A 22,726-nucleotide genomic window follows, 5' to 3' on the forward strand; every position below is an offset into this window, starting at 1 on the left:
GGGAAAAAAGCTTCAAGCCTTTTATGACTTTCTCAATGTTAATTTTGAACCAAACTCGTTAATGATTATCTCCGGAAATATTTATATACATAGACATGCAGACATGGAAAACTTTGAAAACTCCAGCATTTATTAACTGTAATCAGATTAACAGTGAAATTTAAACTATTATGGCTTTGATGGACCAGAGAAATACATGTATAAACAAAAACACTTAAATTTAAAAACGACTTCACATCAATCATTGATATTCATTTCAAAGAATATCTTTCAAAATTATACATTTATTTATAAAACCATGCTATTATTTTACACATTCAGCACCTTTAAACATTTGCTGGTATGTCACAATTTTTTTTGTCAATGAAGCAAAAGATAAAACAATAAAACATGTCAAGCCCATGGTCAATAATGCTTGTAGTTATTAACAAGTTAAAGCATCCTCATCTTTGACCTTTCATGTTTAGTGTGACCTTGACCTTTTCACAAGGGGTAATACACTCATTGCTGTTAACTATATATAATTGCATGAAAAATCATAAAGTTACAATTCAAAACAAGAGGCCCATGAGGGCCTGAATCACTCTACTGGCTGGAATCGATAGGGCTCAAGCCCTTGATAGTATGAACAATCTGAGTAAGTTTTAAATAAACCGACCCAAAAGGGAAATTTATCACATAATCAAGAAGAAACGTAAAATTTAAACTTCAAACGGCTCCTTTTCAACAATAAGTTGGACAAATTTTCTTCACTCTCAATGGGGTTCTGGCCCTTGATGATATAAAACATCTGTTGAAGTTGCAAAAGGATAGAACTTTACATGTAAACAAACAAGAAATGTGTTTGTTGGAAACACTATTTCCCTTCTGCGCTGCTTTGATTTTTTTTTTACCTTTGACCTTGAAGGATGACCTTGACCTTTCACCACTCAAAATGTGCAGCTCCATGAGATACACATGCATGCCAAATATGAAGTTGCTATCTTCAATATTGCAAAAATTATGGCAAAATGTTAAAGATTTTCATTTTTTTCTCAAATTCAAGGGGAGATAATTCTGGACTTATAACTCCAATATTGCTCATTTTCAATAGGGTTTGACTCATCATTCAGATAAAGATCGATACTGTGCAAGTTGGGAAATGATTGGATGAAAAATGTGGACTTCATTGCATAAACAAGCCTTATTTCACAATTTTCTCAAATTCAAGGGGAGATAATTCTGGACTTTTTACTCTGATGTAACCCTTTTTCAATAAGGTTTGAGTCCTCATTAATATAAAGACACTGAACAAGTTTGAAAAGAATCGGAAGAAAACTGTGGACTTTATAAAGAAGAAAAAGTCTAACGCACGCACGCACGCACGACGGAAACCACGCCATGACATAAGCTCTTCAGGCCTTCGGCCAGTAGAGCTACAAATCATTTTATTTGCTAAATTTAACCTATGAACTTTAAGTTTAATTTCACATTTTAGCTAAGGAGACAAACGTTACATGACACACATCATCTTCCTATAATGGCAGACATCTATAGTACATTATTTCAATTACACGATTAATGACACAGTGACAGAGCAGAAATTATTTTATAACCAAATTTTACATAATTATGTCTTTTGACATTGACCTTTGTGGTAGAGAAACAGGAGAGACAGGAGTTACATCAGAACTCCTTCTCCTTATGTTGGTCATTTGTGGTACATAATTTTAAAATAGCATTACGAATGACATAGTAACAGACAGGACAAGCTTTGTTATGTTGAAATTTGACTTTTGACCTTCAACCACTGTGACTTCTATATCAAGCCATACCCCAAGCCAGCTTGACAATAAATTAAAATCTAGTGTTATTTATATATTCTGAAATCGTATAGATGTCCTTAGTAATTTTTAATTGGCCATTATGTAATGAACAATCAGATAATTTTTGTGTAACTGCAAAATACAGTCTTTGACAAGACAGGGCCCAGAAAAGCAAATCCAAGAAACTGAATATAAGTTAGGCCTAGGTTTTAAGATAATTATTTGTTAGGGAGAAATATTAGTAACCTGTAGTTAAAATACTTTAGATCAGGAAGAGTTTAAAACTATGCAATCAGCAAATTACACTTAGTATGCAAAGTCATAGTTGGGTTTTAACTAAAGATTTGAATTTGTAACATTGTAGTAGCTTTTGAGGAAGAATGAAACCATATTCCCATATGACAAGCAGAAAGTACCTAGTTATTATATAACAAGGAATATCTTTAAAAAAAGATATACGGCGTTGATTGTGGTCGGTGTTTATGAACGATCAAAAGTTATATCTATGAGATCAAAAATAGTGAATGCTTTTTTTGCGCAGTTCTTAGCTGCATCACATACAAATCAATTACGGGGTTTTGCGCCAGATTTCATGGCTTATTTCGCTGTTTTAGATATTATTACTCAAGATACCTATATCTACAGAATAGAAAAACAAGTAGCATGAAAAAAAGCATATAGGTCAGCAGGCAACACTCGAATCTTATTTGATTCCATTATTAATTGTATCATGAATCATCGTGCTCATGCTTAATAAATTGGTCTAAATGGATAAATATTTCTAATTAAACTAATCAAAATTGGTCCTTATCATGCAATTGTTGAAAACACATTTTAAAATCTATGATTGACATACCATAATAATATTGCCAAATATCTTTATTTGGTATCTTTCTGATCAAAATAAACTTCAAGTGCACATAGTTTACGCGATAGTGTTTATATGATGATTTATGTAACTGACCGCAAACTGATCTTGATACCTCTTGGGTTGAAATGAAATGCATTTAAGTGAGGTATCAATTCTGCTGCTGGAACAAAGGCTTGTTTAAAGCTTTAAACATTTACGTGTTTAACGGTAAATTATCTACAAAAACAATTTTAAATATTTTCGTCAAAGCGTATATCTGGTTACCGAACAACAATACTTAAATGATCTAAAATTTATGAGTGCACAGAATGCAATATCGTAGTAATTTCCAAGTAAATGAGAAACAAAATCTGTGTGTGGTTGTGATTGGCTAAGATTGTTATGCACTGATCAATGCCATACCATACACTTTTTTTATAGGTAATACAATCGTAAATAATGATATTCATAAGAGAAAGCCCAAATTATCTATTAAAATACAGGTCTCTAAACCAATTTACTACAATTGTCTTGTATGATTACATCTAAAGAATCTTTTGATTAAAGTAAATGTTAAAACAAGATATGTGTTTGTCAGAAACACAATGCCCCCTACTGCGCCGCTTTGATACATGTTTTTTTATATATTTGACCTTGACCTTGACATTTCACCTCTCAAAATGTGCAGCTCCATGAGATACACATGCATGCCAAATATCAAGTTGCTATGTGAAGGGACATAGAAGTTTATATGAGCATTTTTGGAAACCTAAACGCGAAACCTAAACGCAAAGTATTACGGAAAGACGGCCAGACGGACATACTTTGTCCTCCTTCAGGGACATAAAAACCACAAGTAATTATTGTTTCCTCTATTCATTTTGATACAGATACAGTGATAAATCTGTTACTTTCTGATAAAATGATGAAATGTTAACTAAGATACATAATTTATATGTAATTTAAACATAGTCTCTGGATTATTGAACAGCAGATGGAAATCAAAGCCCAGGTTAAACAGGTAAATACACACTTTTATTGGTCAATAGTTAAACTGTGAGCCAAGTTTGCAAATGTGAACCTATTTAGTAGGAACTTGGTTTATATAATATTGACCCAAAAATATTGATGAAATTTGCAGGAAATCAAGAAAGGCAGAATGTTAAACAAAGGGTGATGACATAAGCTCACCTTCAGCTGTTTAAAAAATATTGGTGCATTAAATTGAAGCAAATGGTAAATATATGAGAGAATAAATATTTAAACTAAATACATATGAAGAATTCTATGAAATACAGGTGCAGAAAGCATATAAAAAGTAATGTGTATTAAATCATCATACAATAATCAAGAGTAAACACAATCAAAACATAAGGTAAAATTGGTTCCAAACTATTAAAATTATGAAATATCCAATTTAAAAATACTTGTGCACAATAAAGGGAAACAACCTCTTTTTTTTCTTTCCAATAGTTCAACATTAACAAGATTTCACGTCAAATAAGGAAACAGATTAAAAAGAAGCATGTTACATGGGAAAATCAGTATCCAATGTAAAAAAAGTTCATATCAATGTCTTATGTAATGTTACATGTATATGAGGAAAACAACAGAGCGTTTGTAATCAGTTCAATGTCTACATGTAGAAGGCTGTCCAAAGTACCCCTTTCTAAATGTTAAAATAGTGTTCTACAATTAAACAAATAAAATAAAATAAAATGTGGGTACAATATTTACTACCTCCATCTTTTCCATCATCTAGGTGTAAAAGTATTGTTCTTGCATTTTTATATCGGTGAAAAGTTTACATTTGAATATCGAAGAAGAGAACACAATAATAACCAAAGCTAATGGACTTTAGACACATGCAAATTTGGAATGGTAATGTGATTAATTAACCGAAAATCATCCTTGATCAATACCAGAAAGGTGCTTTGTTTATTTTTAAGATATTGATCAATGGAAATAAATCATAAAACAATAAGCATGGAAAACATACGGAAATTAATCGTAAAACATTATCTTAAGAGAATTTTGGAATTTATTGGCAATCATTGATTCATCTATTCCTCAGGGGGCTAAGGTTTGAAAATTCCTGGACAAAATAAACACGAAATAGGTTTAATTAAATAATGATTAGATGTATCTAATTCTTGCTAAACATAACATTTCTCAATGCCATTAAATATTGGATTCATAAACTCGCTTTTTAGCGCAATTTGTACAATTGCTTTAAAGAGCAAATATCTGTCAACATTATTTTTTATTTCCTTACTTTTGACCAACTCGAACTACCAATAGTATAGTAAGGCTTATGCCTTAAAATTTGCAGAACCAGACATGGCAGTATTGGACACTGTTCTGATTGTTGACTGAGCTAAAATGTGAAGCTGGACAAAAAAGTTGTTTTTTCAAGTGGAATGATCGTATGGGACTGTAAGCTCTCATGTATGTATAATTATATGTGAACTGAGTAAGCACTCTGCAAACAGGGCATGATTTAAACAGCAATCAAAAGTTGTTGATGATCTTATTACCTGTCTTATTGCCTACAATTGCACAACATGATTCAACCATATTTCTATTCAAAGGAATTCAATTTTAATTAGTTTAACATTAAATGAGCAATAAATAATTTGTTTTACCTTAACATGTTATATAAAATTCACATTTGTAATAAGCGCATGTCCAAGCAAAAACTCAAATTTGTCATAAATGATCACGAGTTGCAAATTGTAAATAGAAAGGAAGAATCAGAACTCCCACATAAAGTAATACTGTAACTGACAGATGACTATTGCTTTTATTACATAGCAACATACTTAGATCTACGCAGACTTTTCAGCTGAGGCATCTGTGAAATAATCATACTAAAGATCTAAATTTCTAAATGCCATACCATGCAAAGCCGATTTTTGAATTACCATATCAGTCAATTACCATATTTGTCAATTACCATATTTTTCAATTACCATATCAGTCAATTACCATATTTTTCAATTACCATGCAAATATCTTGAGAGCAGTCTTTCATATAACATGAATACAGACCTTTCTGATAGTGGTCTCTTATTGCCTTTAATTCCTGTAATCATAAAAAATATCTTAAGCAAGTTATTATAATACAATAAATACAATATACAAATAGGCTGTTTTTTTATGAAGCAAAATTGTATGTCATGTTTGGAAGCTATTCAAAACTGCTTTTAATTGATAAACAGTTGTTCACTTTATCTTTGTTGTTTGGTCAATAAACCACATTTTGGAGTTCTAACACATTATTATACAACTTGATTATTAGAATTGCAAGAAACAATGATTCTTTTGTTGTTTTTGTTGAGCCAAATAAGAAGATTCCTTTTAGAATATTTTAACTGCTTCAATATATGTACCGTATTACAGTCCATAATATTGTTCTGTCCAAAACACAAAAAATGTGTCCATGCCTCCCTGACTTCCTCAAAACATATTCACTAAATGACATGTTTTGACCTTAGAACTGGTGAATTTATCTGGTAAAACCAGTTTAAGCTGATTTTTCGTTCCATTATTTGAGTCGTGTTCTGAGAAAACTGGGCATAATGCATGTGCGTAAAGTGTCGTCCCTGATTAGGCTAATCAGGGACGACACTTTCCGCTTTTATGATTTTTTTGTTTAAATTAAATATCTCCTTAGAAAAAATCCAATTTAGGCAGAAAGTGTTGTCCCTTATGTGCTTAAAGTGTCGTCCCAGATTAGCCTGTGCAGTCTGCACAGGCTAATCTGGGACAACACTTTAAGCACATGTATTAAGCCCGGTTTTCTCAGAACGCGACTCATTATGCATTTTCAGTAAGAGTTATCTCAGATAAGCCTGTGCAGTCTGCACAACCTTATCAGGGACAACACTTTCAGCAAATACTGGATTTTCAATTTGAAGAGGCCTACTTTGAGCAAAATTCCATAAAAATCTGAAAGCATTAGCACAGGCTTATCTGGGATGACACTTTATACACAGGCAATAAGCTCAGTTTTCCCACACCACAGCTCAAAGGTTATAAAAATAGATCGTCATCTAACCTGCGCAGAACGGGTGGCAACAATAGCAACCAGCGTAGGCTCGGCCACTCCCAATCCCTCTACTGCTTCGTGCAGAATGAAGGCGTCGTACTCGGACGGTAACATCATCAGCGCCAACACAATCTCCTCTGTGTCACCCACCAGCTCGGATTCAAGGTCGATCATCAGGTTCTGGAATGCAGGATTGAGATAAAAGCCTTGCTGTGGGAAAATGATGCTTAATACATGTGCGTAAAATGTTGTCTCAGATAAGCCTCTGCAGTCTGCACAGGCTTATCAGGGACATCATTTTCTTCATAAACTGGATTCTTATTAAGCAGAGACAGTCCTCAAATAAAAATCCCATCAAAGCAGAAAGTGTTGTCCTAGATAAGCGTAAGTGGACTGCACAGGCTACTTTGGGACCACACCTTACGCACATGCATTACGCCCTCTTTTTGATGAGCACTGCTCATATATATAATGGAAACCTTTATATGGCTTGAATTTGATTTCAGTAAGACCGAAGAACATTGAATTCTTCTCATATTGGTAATTTTATGGAGGCGCTTAAAAGAAAAAGTTGCTGCTGAAAACTAATTTCTGTTCACCCCAAATTTGCTCATTTGTAGCCTTGACTAATTCGATGACTAATAGTGTGTGTTATCCATATTTAAGTTGCAGACAATGAAATGATTTACACAAACCAGTTATGTTAACAATATTCACAAAATTGCTATGGACTAGTGTATCATACCATACATATTTGAGCATCACTTTGGAAAAACTTGGCTAAATGCATATGCGTTAAGTGTCAATCCAGATAAGCCTGTGCAGTGTTATAAGGCTCATAAGGGACTACACTTTCTGCTTTTATGGAATTTTTGTTTATGAAGGTCTCATCTAAACAAAATTTCAGTTCATGCGTAAAGTGTTGTTTCACTGTGCCACTGCACATGTTTATCTAGGATGACACTTTACGCTCATGCATTAAGCCCAGTTTTCCCAAAACTTGGCTCATATTTACGCACCTTCTTATATTTCTGTTCATAGGTTGCCTTCAGTTGCTGTCTCTGCTGGTTGCTTCTCTTGGTTACTATGGCAACTACGACTTTCTCCCTTGCATCTGCCTGTTCATCGCTCAACGCCTTGTTCAATTTATCACAGTCATCATCTGCATTGAAATTACTGAAAGGCCTTACAGTCCCTGTACTTTGCTGCACATTCAAGTTATTTTGATCATTTTTATTGGTATTATTTGCTGGTGTATTGTACTTTGCATTTTGATCTGGCTGGACTGAGTTATTGTCCTGCTTATCAGATGGCTTTTGTTCTTTTGCCTGAGCTTGAGTGTCTACTGATGCCGTATTATTGTCAGTTTGTTTTGATTGGCTCACAGGTTTTGATTCTTTTTTGTCATCTGTTTTGTGGTCAAGACTGGCTTGGTCTTGATTCTGGGTCTGACCGGAAACTTTAACTTTCTGCTCGGTCTTCTTTGTTACAGTCTTAGTCTTAGTTACGGTTGTCTCAGACTGCTGCTTATGCTGCTGTTGCTGTGGTTTCTGATTCTGTTGTTGTTGTTGCTGCTGCTGACTTGCTGCGGTCTCTTTCAGGTAGGATTTCTTTGAGTCTGCAGGCTGAATTGATACACGAGAAATGTACAGTCATGGCGCATTTTATCTAGGCTTAAAACAGCTTTCGGTAAAAATAGTTTTATCAACTATAATATATAATAACATTAATAAGGATAGATTTGATGTCAAAATATACATTTCAAGTGTTAAAATGACATTACCAATGGTTTAAAAAAGGACAACAATCTTTTTTTATCATTCAAAAAGTATATTATCTAACATAAACTAAATATCACAGAAAATCTGCAATACAATATGTTTTGCTTAATTCAATATAAGATGATGACAATAGAGTAAAACTATAAAGGTAATTATATAAAGGATCTGCCATAAGTCTTAAAATAAATTGGAATGATTCATAAGTCTCAGAAATGTCAAACCTTTTTGGTTGTCCCCTTATTTGCGAGTTCAACAAGGCACTTCTGTATTGGATGAGGCTTGGACTTAATGTCATCGGTGATGTCAATACCGTACTTGGTCTTGTATGCCTTCTTGATAGCCGGCATATCAATCTGAAATTTATTATCATTTAGTGAAAATTTATACCTAAGTACATGTTTATTGCATGAAAAGCCTGAAACTTTTTAAGATGCTCTTGAGTCTGTTTTTAGGGTAGAACCAGGTCCTGTCTTTTGAGGCAGATGGGGATCAAACCAAGAAAATCTTGATCGCTATGTGGTCACTATATTCACTACATCATTGTTAAAGTTTTATCCGGTCTTTTTAGTCCATCTTAATATCAATAACAACAATCATGCAGTATCAGTACAACAAGATAATTTAACATAATTATGCAGTATTGTACATTTTATTCATAATTTATCTCAATGGCTTTTCTCATCTACTATAGGTTTTATGCAACACCTCTGAAATATCTTGACATTGGAGCCTCATGTGCCTAACATATGTCATCTCAGGTTAGTCTGTGAAGTCTGCACCGACATATCAGGGATGACAATTTCCGCTTTTATTGAATTTTTTGTTTAATGGAAGTCACTTCTAATTGAAAATCCATTTATTTTTAGGCTGACAGTGTCGTCCAAGATTAGCCAGTGCTGACTGCACATACTAATCTGAGACTTTCACTTCACTTTCACATGCAATAAGCCCAGTTTTCCAAGAATGCATTTCATTTGAAAGACATTTAGAACTGTGGGAGAGGCAATGTCGGCCCTAAGTGCAAGCTCCTACCTCTGATATATTGGTGAGGATTTTAACAAGAATGGGGTCAAAGGGCAGCTTGTGTTTGAAAAACTTTGATCTTTGAAAGACATTGCGCTATGTTCTGGGAAAATAAGGCTAAATGCATGTGCCTAAACTGTTGTTCCACATTAGCGTATGCAATGCACACAGACTAATCAGGGACAACACTTTCCACCTAAACTGGGGTTTTGCAAAGCAGATAATTTCTGCAAACAAAAAATACCATAAAAGTAGAAACTGTTATCTCTGATGTACCTGTTTGGATTGCACAGGCTTATCTCTTGACAATACTTTCGGCACATGCACCCTGTTATCCCAGAGTGAGGCTCATTTTGACCCTACCTCTGATCTGGAGGTCAGGATGTGCACAAGAATAGGGTCTGAGGGCAGCTTGTGTTTAAACAACTTGTCCGCGTAGAAGGCAGCTGGGGTGGCTATACATTGTACTGAAAACAGGAAACATTGTACTGAAAACAGGAAACATTGTACTGAAAACAGGAAACATTGTACTGAAAACAGGAAACATTGTACTGAAAACAGGAAACATTGTACTGAAAACAGGAAACATTGTACTGAAAACAGGAAACATTGTACTGAAAACAGGAAACATTGTACTGAAAACAGGAAACATTGTACTGAAAACAGGGAACATTGTACTGAAAACAGGAAACATTGTACTGAAAGCAGGAAACATTGTACTGAAAACAGGAAACACATTCATGACCTTGACTTCATTTAACCCTTTAGTACTCAGATATGCATAGATTATTTTTTGTCCCTAAAAAAAGAAAATTGAATTTGAGCCCTTTATTGCTAGATTCAAGTCTAAAGGGCTTCATTTCCAATCCTAAGATACTGATGAGCAGCAAACAGCATAAAACCTGAACAGCCTGCAAGTGACTCACATGCTGTCCTAGTTTTATGCGGGTTGCATATAGCCATTATTACTTTGCATCTGTGTAGGAAGGGTAAGTTAATCAAATTACACAATCAAAACGAGACCAGACAAATTAGCACTGATTAATCAGGATCAACTAATCGAAATGGTTTGAGAACAAAGATGATTATTTGCTATAAAACATTATTCATGTGGAATAAAATTTTTACATACAGGAAACATGTGTTTTTGGAAACCAGCAATTCTTTTTTCAATGACTTATTCAAATATATTCTCATATATAAAACGTCATTAAATGCATATATAGCAAATATTAAGAATTCAGACTAGTTTAAATTTATAATAACAACAATAATTGTTTTTTTAAATAATAATATTGGCTAAAAACCTTTTACATACAATTGGAAAGGCTTATAGCTAAATGTATTTAGGCATTTTTTGTATCACATAAGAAAGACTGCCAGACTTTTCCACCCAGCATATTCGAGAAGCCAAAAGTGCTGCTCATCACAGTTGTATCTCATTGCAGTGAGAACGTCCTGCCCGCGAGACACATTCTTAAACTGAGCCTCATTATGGGACCATTGGGCTTAATGCATGTGCAAAAAATGAGTGTCCCCTTTTGTCCTGTGCTCTCTTCACAGGCTAATCAGGGACGACAATTTCCCCTTTTATGAAAGTTTTGGTTTAAAGGAATGCTCTTCTAAATGAAATTCAGTCTAGGTGGAAAGTGTCGTCCATCATTAGCCTGTGTGGTCTGGGATTACACTTTAAGCACATGCATTAGGCCCACTTTTCCCAGAATGAGGCTTATATGGATTTTAGGCATTTTGAGATGGTGTTTTTTTTACCCAGTACGTTGAGAAGGCGAAAGTACTCCTTATCACAGTCGTATCTCATCGCACTGAGCACGTCCTGACCGCCAGATGCATTCTTGAACTCTGTCAAAACCGCCTGCAAGTGGCCGTTACTGCGCGTCTGCAGCAGCTTCAAGAAGATGCCATTCTCGCTGTCAAAACGTCCGTCACCAAACTGTAATGAAAATAAGTCCTTTAGTAGACTTAATGCATGTGCATAAAGTTTCATCCCACATTAATCAAATGCCATCAAAGTGGCAACTGTCATTCCTGACTGCACAGGCTAATCTGGGATGACACTTTAAGCAAACTCGTTCAACCAAGCTGGTAGATGCCTTTCTCGCTTTCAAAACCCTTTTAACAGTTTACCACTCATGATACTTACTTTATCAGGTTAATTGTCCCTTACAAAATCAAATTAAATTTTTGATCTTTCTTACTAGATTCAAGTTTTAAAGATATCATTTCCAACCCTTAGATGCTGCTGAGCAGCAAACAGCATACAAACAGTTACTTGAAGGCTTTTCTGCTGGTTTCACATAGCTAATTTGCTTCTGAGCAAAAGGGTTAATTAAAATGCAATTACCTTTACCTTTCGTTTTTGTTAGAGACATTTACTCATACTGGACATTCTGACCAGACTTTACTGGGGAATGTTGTGTTATAGAACATTAAGGCATAATGTTGGTACTTATCTTGTGTAAGTGATAGACAATAAATAACAAAGAGCTCAAATGTTTTATTATCTATAGCCCTCCAAATCTGATATTTTCCTCATCCTTCATTAAGATTGTGAAATATGAGTATCACTTATTCATCAGTGCATTCAGCTGTTAAAATCTTTTACAAAAATGTTTTTTTAGTTGAATTATCAATTTTTTTAATTTTAAGTTGAATATTAAATAACATTACACACATATTTTCTTCATAGAAGTTTTTTCAGATGAACGAACCTCCACTAAATCTACAGCGTCCTTCTTGACTTCTCGTTCATCCAGACCGGTAGATTCATCACGGACTCCCTGAAATGTAGTAAAAGTATTCTTAAGTCTAATTAATGCATGTGCATAAAGTGTCATCCCTGATTAGCCTGTGCAGTCAGCACAGGCTAATCAGGGACAAAACTTTCTGCCTTAACTGGGGTTTTGCAAAGCAGAGACTTAATGTAAACAAAAATTACAATGAAAGTAGAAAGTGATATCCATGATTAGCCTGTGCAGATTGCACAGACTTATCTGAGATAACACATTAAAACCACTTTTTCATCCAAACAAAATATTTATCACGTATGCCCTGAAATGTAGTAAAGTCTTCAAATGTAAACTTGTTTCAAAATTCTATCTTAATGCTGCATTGATTCGCCAAGTGGCCAACAAAATGGAATACTTTTTCCTGTTGGATGCAGGGCAGTTTGCATCAAATATAATCTGGCATAAAGACAAAAACAAACAAAGAAGTGAATGAAACACGGCCAATGACATAGCGCAAGGAAATGCGACACAAGCTCACAGTGGTAATATTTTGGAACAAAGTGACAACATATGACCAAATTTGGAAGAAAAAAAAACACCACAAAGTAATGTAACATCTATGGAATCATTTTGAAATCCAACAGTAGCTTTAATGTTTGCAGCCCTGACATAAGGTTCTGTGAAGAGGGAGAGATGTGGGGAAAGACACACCTGGTGCCGAGACCTGGGGAGAGATGTAGGGATAGACACACCTGGTGCCTAGACCTGAGGGAGAGATGTAGGGATAGACACACCTGGTGCCGAGACCTGAGGGAGAGATGTGGGGATAGACACACCTGGTGCCAAGACCTGATGGAGAGATGTGGGGATAGACACATCTAGTGCGAAGACCTTAGGGATAGATGTGGGGTTAGAAACACCTGGTGCCGAGACCTGAGGGAGAGATGTGGGGATAGACACACCTGGTGCCGAGACCTGAGGGAGAGATGTGGGGATAGACACACCTGGTGCCGAGACCTGAGGGAGAGATGTGGGGATAGACACACCTGGTGCCGAGACCTGAGGGAGAGATGTGGGGATAGACACACCTGGTTCCAAGACCTGGGGAGAGATGTGGGGATGGACACACCTGGTGCCGAGACCTGAGGGAGAGATATGGGGATAGACACACCTGGTGCCAAGACCTGAGGGAGAGATGTGGGGATAGACACACCTGGTGCCAAAACCTGAGGGAGAGATGTGGGGATGGACACACCTGGTGCCGAGACCTGAGGGAGAGATGTGGGGATAGACACACCTGGTGCCGAGACCTGAGGGAGAGATGTGGGTATAGACACACCTGGTGCCGAGACCTGAGGGAGAGATGTGGAGATAGACACACCTGGTGCCGAGACCTGAGGGAGAGATGTGGGTATAGACACACCTGGTGCCGAGACCTGAGGGAGAGATGTGGGGATGGACACACCTGGTGCCGAGACCTGAGGGAGAGATGTGGGGATAGACACACCTGGTGCCGAGACCTGAGGGAGAGATGTGGGGTTAGACACACCTGGTGCCAAGACCTGAGGAAGAGATGTGGGGATAGACACACCTGGTGCCGAGACCTGAGGGAGAGATGTGGGGATAGACACACCTGGTGCCGAGACCTGAGGGAGAGATGTGGGGATAGACACACCTGGTGCCAAGACCTGAGGGAGAGATGTGGGGATAGACACATCTAGTGCGAAGACCTTAGGGATAGATGTGGGGTTAGACACACCTGGTGCCGAGACCTGAGGGAGAGATGTGGGGATAGACACACCTGGTGCCGAGACCTGAGGGAGAGATGTGGGGATAGACACACCTGGTGCCGAGACCTGAGGGAGAGATGTGGGGATAGACACACCTGGTGCCAAGACCTGAGGGAGAGATGTGGGGATAGACACACCTGGTGCCGAGACCTGAGGAGAAATATGGGGATAGACACACCTGGTGCCGAGACCTGAGGGAGAGATGTGGGTATAGGTGGGGATAGACACACCTGGTGAAGAGACCTGAGGGAGAGATGTGGGGATAGACACACCTGGTGCCGAGACCTGAGGAAGAGATGTGGGAATAGACACACCTGGTGCGAAGACCTGAGGGGGAGATGTGGGGATAGACACACCTGGTGCCGAGACCTGAAGGAGAGATGTGGAGATAGACACACGTGGTGCCGAGACCTGAGGGAGAGATGTGGGGATAGACACACCTGGTGCGGAGACCTGAGGAAGAGATGTGGGGATAGACACACCTGGTGCCGAGACTTGGGGAGAGATGTGGGGATAGACACACCTGGTGCCGAGACCTGGGGAGAGATGTGGAGATAGACACACCTGGTGCCGAGACCTGAGGGAGAGATGTGGGGATAGACACACCTTGTGCCGAGACCTGAGGGAGAGATGTGGGGATAGACACACCTGGTGCCGAGATCTGAGGGACAGATGTGGGGATTGACACACCTTGTGATGAGACCTGAGGAGAGATGTGGGGTTAGACACACCTGGTGCCCAGACCTGAGGGAGAGATGTGGGGATTGAAACACCTTGTGATGAGACCTTAGGGAGAGATGTGGGGACAGACACACCTGGTGCCCAGACCTGATGGAGAGATGTGGGGATAGACACACCTGGTGCCGAGACCTGAGGGAGAGATGTGGGGATAGACACACCTGGTGCCGAGACCTGAGGGAGAGATGTGGGGATAGACACACCTGGTGCCGAGACCTGAGGGAGAGATGTGGGGATAGAAACACCTGGTGCCGAGACCTGAGGGAGAGATGTGGGGATAGACACACCTGGTGCCGAGACCTGAGGGAGAGATGTGGGGATAGACACACCTGGTGTGGAGACCTGAGGGAGAGATGTCGAGATAGACACACCTGGTGCCGAGACCTGAGGGAGAGATGTGGGGATAGACACACCTGGTGCCGAGATCTGAGGGAGAGATGTGGGGATAGACACACCTGGTGCTGAGACCTGAGGGAGAGATGTGGGGATAGACACACCTGGTGCCGAGACCTGTGGGAGAGATGTGGGGATAGACACACCTGGTGCCGAGACCTGAGGGAGAAATGTGGGGATAGACACACCTGGTGCCGAGACCTGAGGGATAGAGATGTGGGTATAGACACACCTGGTGCCGAGACCAGAGGGAGATATGTGGGGATAGACACAGCTGGTGCCTAGACCTGAGATAGAGATGTGGGTATAGACACACCTGGTGCGGAGACCTGAGGGAGAGATGTGGGGATAGACACACCTGGTTCCTAGACCTTAGGGAGAGATGTGGGGATAGACACACCTGGTGCCAAGACCTGAGGGAGAGATGTGGGGATAGACACACCTGGTGCCGAGACCTGAGGGAGAGATGTAGGAATAGACACACCTGGTGCCGATACCTGAGGGAGAGATGTGGAGATAGACACACCTGGTGCCGAGACCTGAGGGAGAGATGTGGGGATAGACACACCTGGTGCCAAGACCTGAGGGAGAGATGTGGGGATAGACACACCTGGTGCCGAGACCTGGGGAGAGATGTGGGGATAGACATACCTGGTGCCGAGACCTTGGGAGAGATGTGGGGATAGACACACCTGGTGCCGAGACCTGGAGAGAGATGTGGAGATAGACACACCTGGTGCCGAGACCTGAGGGAGAGATGTGGGGATAGACACACCTGGTGCCGAGACCTGAGGGAGAGATGTGGGGATAGACACACCTGGTGCCGAAATCTGAGGGAGAGATGTGGGGATAGACACACCTGGTGCCGAGACCTGAGGGAGAGATGTGGGGATAGACACACCTGGTGCCTAGACCTGAGGGAGAGATTTGGGGATATACACACCTGGTGCCAAGACCTGAGGGAGAAATGTGGGGATAGACACACCTGGTGCCGAGACCTGAGGGAGAGATTTGGGGATAGACACACCTGGTGCCAAGACCTGAGGGAGAGATGTGGGGATAGACACAGCTGGTGCCGAGACCTGAGGGAGAGATGTGGGTATAGGTGGGGATAGACTCACCTGGTGCAGAGACCTGAGGGAGAGATGTGGGGATAGACACACCTGGTTCCTAGACCTAAGGGAGAATGTGGGGATAGACACACCTGGTGCAGAGACCTGAGGGAGAGATGTGGGGATAGACACACCTGGTGCCGAGATCTGAGGGACAGATGTGGGGATTGACACACCTTGTGATGAGACCTGAGGAGAGATGTGGGGTTAGACACACCTGGTGCCCAGACCTGAGGGAGAGATGTGGGGATTTAAACACCTTGTGATGAGACCTGTGGGAGAGATGTAGGAATAGACAGACCTGGTGCCGATACCTGAGGGAGAGATGTGGGGATAGACACACCTGGTGCTGAGACCCGAGGGAGAGATGTGGGGATAGACACACCTGGTGCTGAGACCTGAGGGAGAGATGTGGGGATAGACACACCTGGTGCCGAGACCTGAGGGAGAGATGTAGGGATAGAAACACCTGGTGCCGAGACCTGAGGGAGAGATGTGGGGATAGACACACCTGGTGCCGAGACCTGAGGGAGAGAAGTGGGGATAGACACACCTGGTGTGGAGACCTGAGGGAGAGATGTCGAGATAGACACACCTGGTGCCGAGACCTGAGGAAGAGATGTGGGGATAGACACACCTGGTGCCGAGACCTGAGGGAGACATGTGAGAATAGACACACCTGGTGCCGAGACCTGAGGGAGAGATGTGGGGATAGACACACCTTGTGCCGAGACCTGAGGGAGAGATGTGGGGATAGACACACCTGGTTGCTGAGACCTGAGGGAGAGATGTGGGGATAGACACACCTGGTGCCGAGACCTGAGGGAGAGATGTGGGGATAGACACACCTTGTGCCGAGACCTGAGGAGAGATGTGGGGATAAACACACCTGGTGCCGAGACCTGGGGAGAGATGTGAGGATAGACACACCTGGTGCCGAGACTTGAGGGAGAGATGTGGAGATAGACACACCTGGTGCCGAGACCTGGGGGAGAGATGTGGGGATAGACACACCTGGTGCCGAGACCTGAGGGAGAGATGTGGGGATAGACACACCTGGTGCCAAGATCTGAGGGAGAGATGTGGGGATAGACACACCTGGTGCCGAGACCTGAGGGAGAGATGTGGGGATAGACACACCTGGTGCCGAGACCTGTGGGAGAGATGTGGGGATAGACACACCTGGTGCCGAGACCTGAGGGAGAAATGTAGGGATAGACACACCTGGTGTCGAGACCTGAGGGATAGAGATGTGGGTATAGACACACCTGGTGTCGAGTCCAGAGGGAGAGATGTGGGGATAGACACAGCTGTTGCCGAGACCAGAGGGAGAGATGTGGGGATAGACACAGCTGGTGCCTAGACCTGAGATAGAGATGTGGGTATAGACACACCTGGTGCGGAGACCTGAGGGAGAGATGTGGGGATTGACACACCTTGTGATGAGACCTGAGGAGAGATGTGGGGTTAGACACACCTGGTGCCCAGACCTGAGGGAGAGATGTGGGGATTTAAACACCTTGTGATGAGACCTGAGGGAGAGATGTGGGGACAGACACACCTGGTGCCCAGACCTGAGGGAGAGATGTGGGGATAGACACACCTGGTGCTGAGACCCGAGGGAGAGATGTGGGGATAGACACACCTGGTGCCGAGACCTGAGGGAGGGATGTGGGGATAGACACACCTGGTGCCGAGACCTGAGGGAGAGATGTGGGGATAGACACACCTGGTGCCGAGACCTGAGGGAGAGATGTGGGGATAGACACACCTGGTGTCGAGACCTGAGGGAGAGATGTGGGGATAGACACACCTGGTGTGGAGACCTGAGGGAGAGATGTTGAGATAGACACACCTGGTGCCGAGACCTGAGGGAGAGATGTGGGGATAGACACACCTGGTGCCAAAATCTGAGGGAGAAATGTGGGGATAGACACACCTGGTGCCGAGACCTGAGGGAGAGATGTGGGGATAGACACACCTGGTGCCGAGACCTGAGGGAGAGATGTGGGGATAGACACACCTGGTGCCAAGACCTGAGGGAGAAATGTGGGGATAGACACACCTGGTGCCGAGACCTGAGGGAGAGATATGGGGATAGACACACCTGGTGCCGAGACCTGAGGGAGAGATGTGGGGATAGACACAGCTGGTGCCGAGACCTGAGGGAGAGATGTGGGTATAGGTGGGGATAGACACACCTGGTGCAGAGACCTGAGGGAGAGATGTGGGGATAGACACACCTGGTTCCTAGACCTGAGGGAGAATGTGGGGATAGACACACCTGGTGCAGAGACCTGAGGGAGAGATGTGGGGATAGACACACCTGGTGCCGAGATCTGAGGGACAGATGTGGGGATTGACACACCTTGTGATGAGACCTGAGGAGAGATGTGGGGTTAGACACACCTGGTGCCCAGACCTGAGGGAGAGATGTGGGGATTTAAACACCTTGTGATGAGACCTGAGGGAGAGATGTGGGGACAGACACACCTGGTGCCCAGACCTGAGGGAGAGATGTGGGGATAGACACACCTGGTGCTGAGACCCGAGGGAGAGATGTGGGGATAGACACACCTGGTGCCGAGACCTGAGGGAGAGATGTGGGGATAGACACACCTGGTGCCGAGACCTGAGGGAGAGATGTGGGGATAGACACACCTGGTGCCGAGACCTGAGGGAGAGATGTGGGGATAGACACACCTGGTGCCGAGACCTGAGGGAGAGATGTGGGGATAGACACACCTGGTGCCGAGACGAGACCTGAGGGAGAGATGTTGAGATAGACACACCTGGTGCCGAGACCTGAGGGAGAGATGTGGGGATAGACACACCTGGTGCCAAAATCTGAGGGAGAGATGTGGGGATAGACACACCTGGTGCCGAGACCTGAGGGAGAGATGTGGGGATAGACACACCTGGTGCCGAGACCTGAGGGAGAGATGTGGGGATAGACACACCTGGTGTGGAGACCTGAGGGAGAGATGTTGAGATAGACACACCTGGTGCCGAGACCTGAGGGAGAGATGTGGGGATAGACACACCTGGTGCCAAAATCTGAGGGAGAGATGTGGGGATAGAAACACCTGGTGCCGAGACCTGAGGGAGAGATGTGGGGATAGACACACCTGGTGCCGAGACCTGAGGGAGAGATGTGGGGATAGACACACCTGGTGCCAAGACCTGAGGGAGAAATGTGGGGATAGACACACCTGGTGCAGAGACCTGAGGGAGAGATATGGGGATAGACACACCTGGTGCCGAGACCTTAGGGAGAGATGTGGGGATAGACACAGCTGGTGCCGAGACCTGAGGGAGAGATGTGGGTATAGGTGGGGATAGACACACCTGGTGCAGAGACCTGAGGGAGAGATGTGGGGATAGACACACCTGGTTCCTAGACCTGAGGGAGAATGTGGGGATAGACACACCTGGTGCAGAGACCTGAGGGAGAGATGTAGGGATAGACACACCTGGTGCCGAGATCTGACGGACAGATGTGGGGATTGACACACCTTGTGATGAGACCTGAGGAGAGATGTGGGGTTAGACACACCTGGTGCCCAGACCTGAGGGAGAGATGTGGGGATTTAAACACCTTGTGATGAGACCTGAGGGAGAGATGTGGGGAAAGACACACCTGGTGCCCAGACCTGAGGGAGAGATGTGGGGATAGACACACCTGGTGCTGAGACCCGAGGGAGAGATGTGGGGATAGACACACCTGGTGCCGAGACCTGAGGGAGAGATGTGGGGATAGACACACCTGGTGCCGAGACCTGAGGGAGAGATGTGGGGATAGACACACCTGGTGCCGAGACCTGAGGGAGAGATGTGGGGATAGACACACCTGGGGCCGAGACATGAGGGAGAGATGTGGGGATAGACACACCTGGTGCCGAGACCTGAGGGAGAGATATGGGGATAGACACACCTGGTGCCGAGACCTGAGGGAGAGATGTTGGGATAGACACAGCTGTTGCCGAGACCAGAGGGAGAGATGTGGGGATAGACACAGCTGGTGCCTAAACCTGAGATAGAGATGTGGGTATAGACACACCTGGTGCGGAGACCTGAGGGAGAGATGTGGGGATTGACACACCTTGTGATGAGACCTGAGGAGAGATGTGGGGTTAGACACACCTGGTGCCCAGACCTGAGGGAGACATGTGGGGATTTAAACACCTTGTGATGAGACCTGAGGGAGAGATGTGGGGACAGACACACCTGGTGCCCAGACCTGAGGGAGAGATGTGGGGATAGACACACCTGGTGCTGAGACCCGAGGGAGAGATGTGGGGATAGACACACCTGGTGCCGAGACCTGAGGGAGGGATGTGGGGATAGACACACCTGGTGCCGAGACCTGAGGGAGAGATGTGGGGATAGACACACCTGGTGCCGAGACCTGAGGGAGAGATGTGGGGATAGACACACCTGGTGCCGAGACCTGAGGGAGAGATGTGGGGATAGACACACCTGGTGTGGAGACCTGAGGGAGAGATGTTGAGATAGACACACCTGGTGCCGAGACCTGAGGGAGAGATGTGGGGATAGACACACCTGGTGCCAAAATCTGAGGGAGAAATGTGGGGATAGACACACCTGGTGCCGAGACCTGAGGGAGAGATGTGGGGATAGACACACCTGGTGCCGAGACCTGAGGGAGAGATGTGGGGATAGACACACCTGGTGCCAAGACCTGAGGGAGAAATGTGGGGATAGACACACCTGGTGCCGAGACCTGAGGGAGAGATATGGGGATAGACACACCTGGTGCCGAGACCTGAGGGAGAGATGTGGGGATAGACACAGCTGGTGCCGAGACCTGAGGGAGAGATGTGGGTATAGGTGGGGATAGACACACCTGGTGCAGAGACCTGAGGGAGAGATGTGGGGATAGACACACCTGGTTCCTAGACCTGAGGGAGAATGTGGGGATAGACACACCTGGTGCAGAGACCTGAGGGAGAGATGTGGGGATAGACACACCTGGTGCCGAGATCTGAGGGACAGATGTGGGGATTGACACACCTTGTGATGAGACCTGAGGAGAGATGTGGGGTTAGACACACCTGGTGCCCAGACCTGAGGGAGAGATGTGGGGATTTAAACACCTTGTGATGAGACCTGAGGGAGAGATGTGGGGACAGACACACCTGGTGCCCAGACCTGAGGGAGAGATGTGGGGATAGACACACCTGGTGCTGAGACCCGAGGGAGAGATGTGGGGATAGACACACCTGGTGCCGAGACCTGAGGGAGAGATGTGGGGATAGACACACCTGGTGCCGAGACCTGAGGGAGAGATGTGGGGATAGACACACCTGGTGCCGAGACCTGAGGGAGAGATGTGGGGATAGACACACCTGGTGTCGAGACCTGAGGGAGAGATGTGGGGATAGACACACCTGGTGCCTAGACCTGAGGGAGAGATGTTGAGATAGACACACCTGGTGCCGAGACCTGAGGGAGAGATGTGGGGATAGACACACCTGGTGCCAAAATCTGAGGGAGAGATGTGGGGATAGACACACCTGGTGCCGAGACCTGAGGGAGAGATGTGGGGTTAGACACACCTGGTGCCCAGACCTGAGGGAGAGATGTGGGGATTTAAACACCTTGTGATGAGACCTGTGGGAGAGATGTAGGAATAGACAGACCTGGTGCCGATACCTGAGGGAGAGATGTGGGGATAGACACACCTGGTGCTGAGACCCGAGGGAGAGATGTGGGGATAGACACACCTGGTGCTGAGACATGAGGGAGAGATGTGGGGATAGACACACCTGGTGCCGAGACCTGAGGGAGAGATGTAGGGATAGAAACACCTGGTGCCGAGACCTGAGGGAGAGATGTGGGGATAGACACACCTGGTGCCGAGACCTGAGGGAGAGAAGTGGGGATAGACACACCTGGTGTGGAGACCTGAGGGAGAGATGTCGAGATAGACACACCTGGTGCCGAGACCTGAGGAAGAGATGTGGGGATAGACACACCTGGTGCCGAGACCTGAGGGAGACATGTGAGAATAGACACACCTGGTGCCGAGACCTGAGGGAGAGATGTGGGGATAGACACACCTTGTGCCGAGACCTGAGGGAGAGATGTGGGGATAGACACACCTGGTTGCTGAGACCTGAGGGAGAGATGTGGGGATAGACACACCTGGTGCCGAGACCTGAGGGAGAGATGTGGGGATAGACACACCTTGTGCCGAGACCTGAGGAGAGATGTGGGGATAAACACCTGGTGCCGAGACCTGGGGAGAGATGTGAGGATAGACACACCTGGTGCCGAGACTTGAGGGAGAGATGTGGAGATAGACACACCTGGTGCCGAGACCTGGGGGAGAGATGTGGGGATAGACACACCTGGTGCCGAGACCTGAGGGAGAGATGTGGGGATAGACACACCTGGTGCCAAGATCTGAGGG

At 44.1% G+C, this 22,726-nt stretch overlaps 1 protein-coding gene and 1 long non-coding RNA gene across 2 annotated transcripts in view; both read right to left on the reverse strand.

The window, feature by feature from the left end:
• LOC127873128 (annexin A6-like) overlaps positions 1 to 22,726 on the reverse strand; it is an 80,543-nt gene that overhangs the window by 6,379 nt on the left and 51,438 nt on the right. The window contains 8 exon segments of the mRNA XM_052416771.1: positions 4,396 to 4,413; positions 5,707 to 5,740; positions 6,716 to 6,886; positions 7,726 to 8,331; positions 8,709 to 8,840; positions 9,874 to 9,977; positions 11,281 to 11,461; positions 12,240 to 12,308. Of these exon segments, the coding sequence (XP_052272731.1) occupies positions 4,396 to 4,413; positions 5,707 to 5,740; positions 6,716 to 6,886; positions 7,726 to 8,331; positions 8,709 to 8,840; positions 9,874 to 9,977; positions 11,281 to 11,461; positions 12,240 to 12,308 (1,315 nt within the window).
• Positions 14,638 to 18,208, reverse strand: LOC127873129 (uncharacterized). The gene is made up of 3 exons (XR_008045990.1): positions 18,146 to 18,208; positions 16,731 to 16,759; positions 14,638 to 14,666 (listed from the first exon to the last, which is right to left on the reverse strand). It is a non-coding gene; the product is annotated as an uncharacterized LOC127873129 (long non-coding RNA).

This window comes from Dreissena polymorpha, chromosome 3 (genome assembly GCF_020536995.1).
Source record: "Dreissena polymorpha isolate Duluth1 chromosome 3, UMN_Dpol_1.0, whole genome shotgun sequence".
In the NCBI taxonomy this organism is placed as follows: Eukaryota; Metazoa; Mollusca; class Bivalvia; order Myida; family Dreissenidae; genus Dreissena; species Dreissena polymorpha.